This window comes from Pristiophorus japonicus, chromosome 11 (assembly GCF_044704955.1).
Source record: "Pristiophorus japonicus isolate sPriJap1 chromosome 11, sPriJap1.hap1, whole genome shotgun sequence".
Classification (NCBI taxonomy): Eukaryota; Metazoa; Chordata; class Chondrichthyes; family Pristiophoridae; genus Pristiophorus; species Pristiophorus japonicus.
Genome location: NC_091987.1, coordinates 191,747,493 through 191,762,269, shown reverse-complemented (window position 1 = coordinate 191,762,269; position 14,777 = coordinate 191,747,493). Strand labels below are relative to the sequence as shown.

The 14,777-nt window shown below is 42.1% G+C and overlaps 1 protein-coding gene across 9 annotated transcripts in view; it reads left to right on the top strand.

The window, feature by feature from the left end:
- Positions 1-12,595, top strand: part of gramd1ba (GRAM domain containing 1Ba) — a 561,758-nt gene extending 549,163 nt beyond the window's left edge. For all 9 annotated transcript variants that reach the window (XM_070894375.1, XM_070894372.1, XM_070894374.1 and 6 more), the window contains 4 exons: positions 481-571; positions 3,219-3,326; positions 7,711-7,831; positions 10,619-12,595. In XM_070894375.1, the coding sequence (XP_070750476.1) occupies positions 481-571; positions 3,219-3,326; positions 7,711-7,831; positions 10,619-10,705 (407 nt within the window). In that variant the 3' untranslated portion in view covers positions 10,706-12,595. The remainder of the gene's footprint in view (positions 1-480; positions 572-3,218; positions 3,327-7,710; positions 7,832-10,618) is intronic.
- Positions 12,596-14,777: the final 2,182 nt, after the last annotated feature.

Genomic DNA, 14,777 nt, shown 5'->3' with positions numbered 1-14,777 from the left:
TTTAAGAGAGGCCTGGAGAGAAAAAAAAAGCATGAAAAAAACCCATCAAAAATATTCCCACTAAATAACTCATGTCATAACTCGCAAAAAAAAACAATCACACTTACCTGAGGTTGACATTACTTACCTCACTGTAGCCGCTACAGCTCGGACCTCCTGTTTTCACAGGCTGTGCCAGCACGTCGCTCTACGGAGCGCTACGGATCGGGTGGGAGCCAAAAATTGAGCCGGTGTCACAACCAGGGGCGTTGCACACCGGCTCGCCTCTTCCGGGCGGTAATGCTCCGCATCCCGCTGAAACTGGCACCGAACATTCCGGCAGGGCGCTGGAAGCTGGTCACCCGCCCGGAAGAGCTTACCGCCGCTATTGCCGTCCCTCCTGGGCGAAAACAGGCGGTAACAAGCCGAAAATCTCTGATACAACAATCAGAAACATCGCCCTTGCTCAAATAAAACCTTCTGCCTTCTGTTTTCCCACAGGTTCCACTCAGACAAAACACATCCCAGAAGAAATTCCAGGAGGAATTCAGCTTTACAGTGTTTCCAAGTTGTTGCTCATCATAAGTTTTGTGTGAGTAACCTCTTTATAAGGTCCTGTCTCTGACAATTTCATTGCACGAGATTCTGAGAGACATCGGGACATACGACAGTCAGGTCTTTGTAAGCTCTTAAAATCAGTTCTAAATTTGCCTTGGGAACCTTTAGTTAAATGGAAACATTTGTTTCTAATTAAACTTTTACTGGAGTCTGCTGTTATATGCATATGGCACCAAAGATGTACACACCCTTGAGTTCCCCTGTGTTGTAATGGTGGTAACATCTGTTCCAATCTCACGCAGTGCTTGCAGATGAGCTAATTTACCAGAAAAGACTTGGATTAACAGTTTAGGGATTTTTGGTTCCAGATCTGCCAGTGTTCAAAATTCTGAAGGGTTTTGATAAATAAATAGGGGGAAATTATTTCCAGTGGTCAGTGAGTAGGCAACTCAAAGGCAAAATCTGTCATCAAATAAGGAATGAAGAGTGAGGTTAGGAGATGTCTTTATCTGGTGGGTTGTTAGATTGAAATGCTCTCCTGGAAACAATGCCAGAAGCAGAATCCATAATAACTTTTAATAAGGAAGTTCATAAATATTTGAAAGTGAGATGGAGATGTGATAATGTAGAGAGAGAGAGGGATGGGTGTAGGTGCAAGGTAAGTTGGTGTGAGTAAGGATGTGCAGGAGTAGGGTAGGGAAGGCAGAGTGATAGGGATGTGATGAGAGGCACAGCAGGATGAGGGTGAGTGTGGCTTTGCAGTAACATTTCGTGATCTTCTGAGATCATTGTAAGGTTTGCGCCGCTGCAGCCAGTTCCACTTGACGACATCCCTGCTTGTGCCCGCCTCTGTAATGTGCAGACAGGCTGTGATGGAGTCCTGGGGAGGTCTTTTCCGCCCATTGGAAGGGAAGAGAACCTCCCTGTGTGCTGTGACTCCCTCCATAAGCATCTGGAGGAGTAATGGGAGAGTCTGGGTGCAGCCGTGCACCTCTGTGCAATGCTTGTCAGTGTTTGTAGCAGCTCAATGCTGCAAAACACTGACAGAACGACTGTCAAAATCAATGTGGTCATGGTCGCTTTAAGGAAACTGGCTGATGGCGCGTTATCAAATGATGTCATCAGACCCGCTTCCTATTAATTGGCCGGGAACCTTGCAAGGCAGGCTTAACAAGCCCCATGAACAGAAGATTGTTGTGAGAGGGTAGGCTGGAGCTGGGATTGCCCTCCCCACACACTACCAATGCTGGCTGCCCTGAAATCATGGCCTGGGAATGTGGGATTGTGGAATGACCCCTTAGCATCAATAATTGAGTTCTATTCTTTCAGAATAAACTCTTGGTTAGTGCACAATCTGTTGCTATTTTTCTCAGAGGGTTAAATCTGCTCCAAGGTTAAGGTTCTGTATTGTATATTCCACTGTATAAAGATGTTAAGAAGCAGCAGTATTACATTTTCTGGGCCATTTGCAGGCTAGTGCACAGTATCTGTAGCTGAAATTGCAATATATAAATTTGTTTCTAGTCAAGTTTCCTTATTTAAAATCATCATCATCATCGTTTCATCATAGGCGGTCCCTTGAAACGAGGATGACTTGCTTCCACGCCAAAAAAAGGACGCGTTCACGGGTCTTTCAATGAAGGACCCGAACTACATCCTGAAGGGTGGAAGATGCCTGTGCGTGGATTTTTTTTATGTGGGGTGGCCGTTGCACACCAGCCACCACACGGGCTTGACAGAGCTAGGTCTTGGTCCAGTGGCAAGACAACTGGAGATCAGTTCTGCTGCACGGACCTAGTGTGGGCTGGCCCGTGCTGCCCCTGGCCCTGAACTCGCGCCTCCCCTGGGCCCCGATCACGTCCCTCCACAGTCTCTCGCCGCTCCTTCGCCCCGACCTCGCTGCTCCTGCCGTATCTGCCCACGCTCCAATCACCGACCTGGATCTTGATGACATCACTCTTCACAGCGTTGCCCTTCTGCACCAGCTCGCACTGTATCTTGTAGTGGCATGCCTCCACGCTGCTCATGGCCGCTGTTCGCCGCTCCTTTTATGGTTCACTTTGACTTACTGTGCTATCTGACTGGGTCTACTGTTTATAACCCTGACCATTCCGTTTGCTACGTTCCCAGTAATTGCTGTAGATGAGCCTCTCCATTTGAGACAGCGAGCTTCAGTAAATGCTTTAACCTCACTGTGCTGGATCTTCTGAGAAGCTTTCCTTTCTGATCACTATTTTCCTCTTCTGTTTACTGCTCCCTTTAGGATCTGTTTAAGGTACAACTATAGTTCTTTTGCAGTCTCTTAAATTCTTTCTGTAAAATACTTGCATTACATAAGGGACTAACTAGTTTTGGATAACTGAGCATTTACGTAAAAGTAGAATTAATATCCGCTTAAAAAATGACAAACTAAATATCCAATTTAAAGGACAGGGTAAAGAGGTTTAAAGTAAGTTGAGTTGCTGGACAGCCTCTGTTGTAAGTTTATCGTTGGGGAAACTCAAACTGCAGTCGACGATACCTAGTTTTTGTTCTAATAAAAAAGTAAACTTTTACATTTTGCTTTTTTTTATTAAAACAAAGATTAAAAACGATAGATTTGTAGCGCTGATGGCTGATTTACACTCTCTACATGTGTCTTATTCTTGGTGATGATGTTAACTGTTTTGTTCTCTCCACAGCCTGGTGTTACTAGTATTTCTGAATATGATGCTGTTTTACAAGCTATGGATGTTGGAGTATACAACGCAGAGTCTCACTACCTGGCACGGGGTCAGGCTCCAGGAGAGGTATTTTATACTCTGACATTTGTCACCAAGCAAAACCTATCTAATGGAGATTTAACCAAATGACTGACTTCAATAGATGCTGGACTGTAACTCTACTGTCATTCTCCTCCCCGAGAATTTATATCTTGCGACTATGATTTATGCAAGGATGTCTTTGCATTTTCACTTCCTAGAATAGGATTTTGAAGCAAGCTCACTGGTGAAAGTAGAAAAAATGAACCAGCAGAGCAGCCAACTGGGCCACTTTAAATTTTCAAGACTGTGAGATCGATAGATTTTTGTTAGGTAAGAGTATCACATGGTATGGAGCAAAGGCAGGCAAATGGAGTTGAGGTATAGGTCAGTCATGATCTAGGGGAATGGTGGAACAGGCTCAAGAGGCTGAATGGCCTACCCCTGTTCCTTTATTCCTATTGGAATTCAAAATGATTCTCTACTAGTACAAAATAATGAGCCTACTGGTTATCATATGGGCCATAGCACAAGTCCAGAGAGCCACATAATTGGGTTAACCATTCGACTTTTTGCATTCATGGTTAGTAATATTATGGGAAACACTTATTTGTTTTATAGTTTCATAACACACTGCCAGCAGCTCTTATGCCACACATTGGCTCTGGATCAGTTCCTATCGTGTGGAGGGTAGCCAATGTAACCCCACTTTTTTAAAAAAAGGAGGGAGAGAGAAAATCAGGGAATTATAGACCGGTCAGCCTGACCTCAATAGTGGGTAAAATGATGAAATCAATTATTAAGGATATCCTAGCAGTGCATTTGGCAAATGGTGACATGATAGGTCCAAGTCAGCATGGATTTGTGAAAGGGAAATCATGCTTGACAAACCTTCTGGAATTTGTTGAGGATGTTTCCAGTAAAGTGGACAAGGAAGAACCAGTTGATGTGGTATATTTGGACTTTCAGAAGGCTTTCGACAAGGTCCCACAAAAGAGATTAATGTGCAAAGTTAAAGCACATGGGATTGGGGGTAGTGTGCTGATGTGGATTGAGAACTGGTTGTCAGACAGGAAGCAAAGAGTAGGAGTAAATGGGGACTTTTCAGAATGGCAGGCAGTGACTAGTGGGGTACCGCAAGGTTCTGTGCTGGGGCTCCAGCTGTTTACATTGTACATTAATGATTTAGACGAGGGGATTAAATGTAGTATCTCCAAATTTGCAGATGACACTAAGTTGGGTGGTAGTGTGAGCTGCGAGGAGGATGCTATGAGGCTGCAGAGTGACTTGGATAGGTTAGGTGAGTGGGCAAATGCATGGCAGATGAAGTATAATGTGGATAAATGTGAGGTTATCCACTTTGGTGGTAAAAACAGAGAGACAGAGTATTATCTGAATGGTGACAGATTAGGAAAAGGGGAGGTGCAACGAGACCTGGGTGTCATGGTACATCAGTCATTGAAGGTTGGCATGTAGGTACAGCAGGCGGTTAAGAAAGCAAATAGCATGTTGGCCTTCATAGCGAGGGGATTTGAGTACAGGGGCAGGGAGGTGTTGCTACAGTTGTACAGGGCCTTGGTGAGGCCACACCTGGAGTATTGTGTACAGTTTTGGTCTCCTAACTTGAGGAAGGACATTCTTGCTATTGAGGGAGTGCAGCGAAGATTCACCAGACTGATTTCCGGGATGGTGGGACTGACCTATCAAGAAAAACTGGATCAACTGGGCTTGTATTCACTGGAGTTCAGAAGAATGAGAGGGGACCTCATAGAAACGTTTAAAATTCTGACGGGTTTGGACAGGTTAGATGCAGGAAGAATGTTCCCAATGTTGGGGAAGTCCAGAACCAGGGGTCACAGTCTAAGGATAAGGGGTAAGCCATTTAGGACCGAGATGAGGAGAAACTTCTTCACCCAGAGAGTGGTGAACCTGTGGAATTCTCTACCACAGAAGGTAGTTGAGGCCAATTCACTAAATATATTCATAAGGGAGTTAGATGAAGTCCTTACTACTCGGGGATTCAAGGGGTATGGCGAGAAAGCAGGAAGGGGGTACTGAAGTTGCATGTTCAGCCATGAACTCATTGAATGGCGGTGCAGGCTAGAAGGGCTGAATGGCCTACTCCTGCACTAATTTCTATGTTTCTATGTCTACACAGAATTATGCATTTATCGGGTACGGTAGCATAGTGGTTATGTTGCTGGACTAGTAATCCAGAGGCCTGGTAGCTGTGGAATTTAAATTTAGTTAATTAAATTAAAAAACAATCTGGAATAGAAAGCTAGTATCCGTAATGGAACTAATGGATTGTCGTAAAAGCCCATCTGGTCCTTTAAGAAGGAAATCTGCCGCCCTTACCTGGTCGGCCTATATGTGACTCTACACCCACAGCAATATGGTTGATGCTTAACTTACCTCTGAAATGGCCAGCAAGTCACTCAGTTGTATAAGGCGGCTCACCATCACCTTCTCGAGGGTAATTAAGGATGGGCAATAAATGCTGGCCTTGCCAGCGACGCCAACATCTCATGAAATAAAAATATGTTTTTATATATTTTTAATACAGACAAAACTGTATCCCAAAATGTTTTCAAGTCAATAAGGGTGTCATAAGAACAAATTCAAGATGGTCGACTGATCAGGGGACATTGGGACTTAGGATATCGTGAATATTCACTGTTTTTAAATAGCACTGCAGCTTCAGTATGAAATGGTTGAACTATACTACTTACATAAAGTTACCTGTAAGAATCCTGCCGAACACATTACTGGTGCAGTGCTCAAACCGTCAATCAAAGAAGCACAAAACAATCAGAAATTCTGTGACCTCACTATGCGTAATTAAACATAGTAGATTGCAGAGGTATTTTTAAATAATCATCACTTAAAGGCGACCATTTACATAGCACCAATGTCATTGGGCAGTGGCTACATAAGTGCAGGAAAGTTCTACCTAATTTCAGTGCTCTGATCTGGAAACAGATTGCTCTTTGTGAGTGCTGTTGCCTGGATAAACTGAGTACTGTTGGTTTATGAAGGAAGCCAGCACTTAGCAAAACTTGCTTGTTCCCAGATCAGAGCTCAGAGTATAAGATTTCCTAATTATAGACTGAGCGATGCATTTTTTTACAAACCCATTCCCCAATATTTTGGATTACTGCATAATATAGTCATGGATTAAACAGGGTTAATGGTATGTAACTTCAAATAAACATCCCATCTCTCCATAATCACATTGCATTGATGCACTAAACTTAGCCACCTTGGTCTGTTTTTCACTGTAATGTATATAATGTTTTAAAAATGAAGAGATAGAAATGCTCTTTTTTTAAATTAAATACATTGGGGTGGAGTTTCCAATTTAGGCGCAATCGGCAATTCGGGGACAAATTGTGCTCGTTTCCCGAAGTGAAGTGATGGTTCAGGTTTTCACTCAAACTCAATTTGCATAATCACAAACGTTAAATCATTCATGAACCAGCGCAATTGGGCAACATTTTAGATTGTAATTGGTAATTTTTTCCCTCTTGCATTGAAAAATATTCCTTGAGTGGTAACCTTGTGTAATTTTATTAATACAGTTGAAAATGTCTTTATCAATATGTATAAGCACGTTATACAGTTTGGACCTCTCTTATCCGGCACCCTCGGGACCTGGCCTGTGCTGAATAAGGGATTTTGCCAGATGAGAGGAGCTCAGCGGCCTGAGGCGGGGTATGGTGGCCCGAGGTCGGGGCGGGAGGGAGGAGGTCGGCGGGCCAAGTGTCGGTGCAGCCCCAGCGGGTGGTGACACACCCCCAACGGGTCGAGTGTAGACACAGCCCCAAAGTCGGGTTGGAGGTCGGCTGCATTCTGCGCATGCATCCCTGGTCGCCGGAATAATGCTGGACGAGGAGTGATGCTGGACTAGGGAATCCCGGACAGAGGAGGTCCAACCTGTATAAGAATTGTCTAGTCCACCACCTATGAGTAACCTGATTTTAAATAACTGAAAGTGATTTTTTTAAAACTATATAGAAACATTTACTGGTTTCATTGGTGTACACTACTCTGTTTCTTGGTAAATTAAATATTTTTTAATATTTAAAATCTTTTAAAAGGTGCCTATCAGTGTCCTTGCGCCCGAAAAAAAATCAGTTTAATTTTAAGAACCTCCTTGAAAGGCCGCAGTCAGGCAATTAGCGGAAACTCGTCATGGTGATTAATTCAACCTGGGGTTGTAGCCAGTTTTGTGGGCAGAGCCGGCTTTCAGCGCAATGTTTTCTAAACCAGAGTTAAAGATCATGGAATCTCGATTTGCGTTGGGCGTAATTTACGCTTGAAATTCTGCGATCATTTGCGCTGGTTTGGCCGACTTTGAGCGAATTGCATTGGAATACCAGCGCAACCTAACCCAAATCCTTTTGTAACTTGATTCTTCTCTTCTGTACAGCAAACTTCCCCAGTCACAGGTGGAGTGGGCCCAGCTATTAGAGTCACAACAGCGTTACCATGATGCTGAACTGCAGAAATGGAGAGAGATTTTAAAATCATCAGTCGTGCTTCTAGATCAGGTAACTGCTATTTCTTATTGACGAGTGCAGATCTACATCAGTGGGCCAGAACCAGCCAGTGTTTTGAAGTGATTTCATGTGTACGCCCCACTCCTCAGTGCTTTTGTTAAAAAGTTGATGACATTTATTACAAATATTTGCCTTTTTGTGGCATGTTGCAGTGGATTATTTAACCCGATACCAATCAACATTTTGTATTGTATAGTCATCATGGAGGGTTGAGTGGGTAGCTCACTGGCTTTTCACCTCAGGGGACTGGATTCAAAGCAAGTCCATATTGACGGGATGAGCTACATATTGGATCACATGTAAAATGAGTTTGGGGAGTCTTAATTCACTTCTCAGTGGGCAGTGACTCACAAAACTGTCCCTAACTTAGCACGAATTTGCCAGTAAATTGTCAATCTTACTCAGAAGGGGCCACAGGAGGCTAGCAAATGGAAAATGACAACGGGGTGCTTCTCTGAGATTACAGATTAAATAAATTGTTGGGGTATACTTTACTCTGCATCTTAGCATACTATACATGACCTACAAGACAAGTGCTTGCTTCTAACACTGGGGCCTAAGTTTTATAACTCCCAACACCAACTATACCCTGGGGATGTAATGCATTTGCTTCATGGGTTCGTTGCTTAAGAATTCATAGCAACGCATTGCTATTAAGAATTAGTTGGTTTATTAACAAAGGTTACACATTACCAGTTCATCCACTAGGCTCATAACTGCATGCCTCATCATGGATGACCTAGACCCAACTGCCTGGGGTTTTATTGAGTCATGTGAACATCATGTGACTGGCTAAGCCACTCACAATGCAACAGCTATACAACTATTTGAGTGGAACGTCAAATGCCTGGAACAGCTCCACAATTATTTTGTGTGAACCTATAAATCAAGTGCCCCCTTGTAAATAAATCGTTAACTCAAGTGCCCACTGGTTAAAAGGGGGGCGGGCACACTCCAAAAGCTTTTCAAGTGCCCCCTTTTTATTTGTTTTTTTTTCGGGTACTAAAAACACAAATTATACAAGTGCCCCCTGGCTAAAAGGGGGAGGGGTCGCTACAACCGGCAAGTAAACAAATTAAACTTTAACTTTAAATGATCAAATTAAAATTTGGTTGCCAGGGGTGATGATGCACTCTCGTCCCTCCAGCGCCCACCTCTCGCGGAAGACCACGAGCAATACCGGTGGATAAAATGTTCACGCAACTTGGGGCTCGAACCCACAATCCTGAGATTAAGAATCTCCTGAGCCTGTGGTCGGTCTATGGAGAGCTTTGGCCCAGGCCATGGCTGCACCAGCTCTACAAACCTGTGAGCATACTCACAGATGCATACATTACAGGGGTCATTTACATTTGAGAGCCAGACTCTCCAGCATTTGCACCTCGCTGCGGATGAAGGCTTTGTGCAGCCGGTCTCGACGGGCCTGCCTACGCAGGAGGGAGAGGCAGCTGGCGATCTGCCTATTAAATACCGCCCCCCTCCCATTCCCCCAAAAATGTGTCATTTAGATGATGGAGCCTGCACACGGCCAAGATCTGCGAGAGTTTTCACAAACCTTTCTCCTCATGCCGTGTAGTTTCCCCCCCTGCCGCCAACCTGTAAACACTGGGCACCTGCGTCTAACAGGAGGCCCCTGCACCCAGCGTTCCTAAGGGTGAAATGGTGGAGAAACATGGAAACACAAGGGAAGGCCATATTTCCCAGATTTGAATGTTGGATGCATGCAGTTTACCCCAACAGACCTGATCACCAGCGATAGGCAGGAAGACGGGGATGCAGTGGCGCAAAACATCAAGTGGCTTTCCACCTGCTCCCACAACAGAACCATTGAAAAATCAGCTCAGGGTGGGGTGACCGAAATGAAAAAATGTTCCAGTTCCCAGCAGTCAGCACAAAATTTGCCAAATTTAGGGGAATTTGTATTTTTAGATCTGAAGATCCTACAGTAGTGCAAACTGATGAGCAATCACATTCTGCATCTTAACCGTGTGACTGCGCACGTCACAGAGTGTGAAAGATAAGCAGCCGTGAATGCTGAAAATGTTTGCAGTCTCATCAATCTGGCCTTCATAGCTGCTGAAGCTGACTAGAGGATACACGGGTCTGTGATTCCCAATCTGGTGCTAATCGCCTGCTTGACAGAGATTATCCTAATTTCCGCTCAGTCCAATGCGAGGAAGATTAACCCTTGCAGAGCCTGTAAAGTTTTTTGCACTGAACTGACAGAGTAAGAGTGAGGAAAGTTACTGTGCACTTGGCTGTAATTACATTTATACACTGTTGCTTCCTAATCAGAATTTTTCCGAGTTTCCACCCAAACGCCAGGTTTGTGGGAGAATCCATGATTAAACATGAAACTCCTACAAAGTGGTGGAAGAGATCTTCAAAGAATACTGCCTTAATGAACCTCTTTTATTGATTGTTACAATATGTTGAATAGTTGTTTCAAAAATCATTATATTTCTTGTGCATGGTGTCACCCTAATGAAGATCAGTTTGCTCCCCCCATAAAAAGTTGAGCAAATAGTTCTCCATGAAGACTGTGCCTCTTTAATTTTTTTTCCCGATTTGAGTAAAGGGAGCAGCACGAGCTTTAATATTTATTACATCTGTTAAAGGGCTCTATTATGTTGGCGGAAATGGAATCTGGGCCGTTGCTTCATCCTGTAGACCTGGCCTTCAGCCAGGCTCAATCCAAGCCTCCTCTGCATATGCTGCTGAAAGTTGAGTTGCTCAGATAAGCTTTGGAATTTCATTTTTTTTTAATTCATCCTACAGATGAGAGACTCGCTAGTAACTCTACAAAAAGGCATCGGTTTGCGTGATTACAGCTCTGAAACAGACAAGCGTGATCGGTTTCACTGATGGGCATTACCAAGGCCGAAGAGGGAATAGTGTGCAATATAGTTATATATAAAATATATATATATATATATATATATGTATATATGTGTGTGTGTGTGTATATATATAAATATATATATATATATTAAAAGTAAAAGGACACTGGAACCACAGGCTGAGTTGGACCTCCAGGATTGCTGCCCCAGTCAGCGGAATCACATTTGACAAAACCAAGATCCTGTACCGAATACAAACTGTGGTGGAACTAAGTTCTGACAGCACTGACGTATCATCGGAAGACAACAGCCACGCTAATCTACCTACACACTCATGTTGTAAATCCTAGAATGTTGTACTGTAAGCTTTAACATGTAACAAAAGCATGTAATAATCTGTAGGCTGTCTCTGTTGTGGAAGACATGTAACTGAAGTCCCGTGAGCTCTGTGTTAAAATAAGGTATTCATCAAACACAAATAGGAGCAGGGTGAGGATCTTGAAACTACTACAGGTCACTTTGCCTGCAAAAACACATCTGGTTAATATTAACAAAATTAATCAAATGTATTGATTCTGGCTCGGAGTGAATGGATAAAGAAACTGTGAATATCTGTATTGATAAAACTTGAAGACGTTCTAAGTTACAAGTGAAAAGTAACTGGAATCCTGATGTGACTGACTTAGATATTTATTATTGTAAATACAGACTAAACAATCTATCATAGGCAGGTCCGAGAATATATAGGGCGAAAGCGTGTCTCTGTTCTGTTACTCTCATTGCAGCATGTCGAAGAGTTGCAGATTGCTCGCAGAGTGCATGTGTGGAACCTGGCTGTGAAACATTCCGTGTTTTATGTTGAAATGGTAACACGTTTGTTGGGGATGAGAGTTTCATCGTCAGTACCGTTAATGTGCTGAGGCGCCCACAGGGAGGTGCAAAGCAGCTGAGAAGTGTGTTGTCGCGTTTAGCTGTGGTGCAGAAGAATGGCATGTCAGTCTGTTCAGTTTTTGGTTCTACAGTTGCAGAGTAGAAAATTGAAAAACTACAGATTAGTGCAGACGTATTTAATGAGATTTAAATTTCCCAACAGAAGTCAATAAGCCACAGTTTAATAATAAGAAATAATTAAGGATTTGTCTTAAAATTCCCTGTGGGATTTGATCCACAGATCTGGCAGGATCCCATTGGATTCAGTGGGATTTTTAATTTGAGTGTCCTGTCATTTGATCAAGTCTTTTACTAGAGAATAGAGAGAAATTACGCTGGATGCTTGCTAATACGGTTCACGGAGGAGACAAGGACATAACGTACGGAGGAGACAAGGATATAATGTTTAGTGACCAAAATTCAATGGGTTGGCTCATAACAGCAGAACTCCATGCGATAATAAGAGCATGGTGCAGGAACACACATGCTGCATGGTGGAATAGGGGCAGAGAGCTGATAAATCCAAATGGCACCAGCCAAGCACTTTAATCCACCCAGGCCCCAGAGTCATCACTGACCTTGTGCATGCTGACACTTTAAACATTGGTAGGTAATTTGCATTAGTATGTGCAAGAATAAAACAAATTCAAAATGGATGCCTAAAACAGTATGCCCAATTAGAATACAACCTTCACACATGGGACCTTGGAAATGGGTGCTCGTCTGTGAGCTGTTTGGGATTGAATAAATTATCTGCTATTAACATAGTACAAGCAAAGAGAGATATTTAAATAGTTTATTTATAATTATACGATTGTGTAATGGCTTGTCTGTGAACTGACAGAGTTGGAAGGTATGGTGCGATGGGTGACAGACAGGTGCCTCTTCACTTTGTTCAAAGATTGACCAGTATTATGACCATTTGTTTCAATGACCATCCCTGAGCTTGATGTGTTTAAAGTAGGGTTGGGACAAATTGGTTGGGGGGCGGGGGGAGGGAAGATTCTGGCATTTCGGAAACAAAAAAATGTCATCAGGTTTTGATGCTTGTCAACGTGGAATTTGTGGTAAATTGGTTTGTGCGTTGCACAGGCTGCTGCCTTTCCCCCAGAGTTGTGGATTGTATTAGTACTATTTTATTAGTCTTGTGAAAACTGACATTTCAAAGACTTGGAATGAATTCTGGAGGGAGAACAAACTTTAGAGTTTTTAAGGAAATTGGACTCCAGTAACTTACTCTGTGTGTTTCTGTGTGGACAATTATTAGGTGAATTACACAGCTGCCAATACCTTTTCGATGCAGTCAGATAGGATAAGATTTGATATCAAATATAAGGTGCTTTTAATACAACTGATACGACATTTTTTTTAAACATTGCTTTCTAAAAAGAACAAACCTTTCTGTTAGTTCAGAAGTTTGTGTTGTCAATCAGAAATTATTTAGCAATATTTAATCAATTACTGTGATCAGTCAGCTATGTGCATTGTAAATTGTGTTGGCATACATGCCCAGTTACATACCAATGCACTGTTTTAATTTATTGACAGAATATTTCAGTGCAATGGTCGTGAAGCCCACAATGTTTTCTCTTAAGGACAGGCCCAAGTGTGATCCATGTCCCACGATCCACTTGAATCATTGGGAGTATAGAAAAAAGAAAAGTCCGATTCCAACATAGACTTTGGATATTTTGGTAAATGCTGACAAACCCATTTCTAACTGAATTATGGCATCATATTATTCTATGAGCAGTTCACTCTCGTACAATACTACCTTCACTTTGCTTTTTGCCACGCATCGCATCCACACTTCGCATGACTGGTAGAATCGAGAGGCGGATACTTTGCAGTAAAGCTGCTGATCGGATTCAATAGGTTGTGTTTGCGTTGCCGATCACTCCAGATAGCATCACGTTGATGAGTACTGTCTTTCCTTTATGTGCTAAAGTTGTAACTTAATTTTTTTTTAATTCTGAACTCATTGCTACATTTTGTGTTGCCTTTAATATTTGCGTTCGTATTTTCAATTCATGGAATGGAACTCAGAAATAGTCAGAAAATAGATTTGCACTGTAGAAAAATAATTTTGGATATTTTGAGGCTGTCCAGCTGCTTACACTCATTGTACTATTTTTTGTGTCTATGCTTGGTATTGTATAGGATTGCCAGCATATTAAGAATTGAAACTGTTTTATTTTTAAACTAGCTAATATATTTGGCTAGTTTTGGTTTTAGAGTTTACATTATGTGTAACACCAAAAATCAGTCAAGCAGGATTTGAGAAAAGTGGCAGGATCCGGAAATAGTTATGCAGGTCTGCGAGTAAGTTTACAAGCCCAGGGTGAGTAAGCGAGTGTGTGTGTGTGTGTGTGTGTGTGCACATGTATGTGTTGGAAAGGAAGGGATAAGTTGCATAAAATACACAGAATTTAAATTGGTGTACAGACCCTTGGTCGATAACACATGTATCAAATTTGAGTTTCACACAGGACACTGTAGAACAGGTCAAAATGAAAATATATTCCCATCAAAACTGAGCTATCATCTTGCTTAAAATATGGATGGGCCCATAACTTTCTCGATGGGTTACCCTTACCGAAATATCCCACGGCTATCCTACTCGAAAAATTGTAAAACATCCGATTAGGATCTTCCAAGGTTTTCGGACAAATTCTAAAGAATTCTTTGGGAGGAATAGTAAATCCTACTGGATTTTTGGTAAGGGTAGAGTCTGTATTGATTTACATCATGGAATTTGCCTGCTTATCCGTTTGTTTTATTTCTTACTTTAATCTGTATAACGAGTGATACTTTGAAGTGAAGGATGATTTGGTTGAAGTTTCATAATTCCTTTTTTTAAGGTAGCACAGTGTGTTTTTACCATGATATAGTTATCATATTGTAATGGAGGTGGTAAAGTGACCCCTGTGCCTGAAAATAACTTGTGACCAAAAGAATTCTAAAAGTATAGAGCAACGGTAAAATAGATTTGGTCCAATGAACTATAGTAAACTTTTGAAATCAGTTATTTCTAATCATTTTGTATTCATATGGCACTTTTGAAATGTCAATGTATTGATACTTCTTAGAACTAAAACACACTGGCAGAAATGTTATCCTTTATTGCAAAAGATACAAATAATGTGTATTCGGACATGCATTACCTC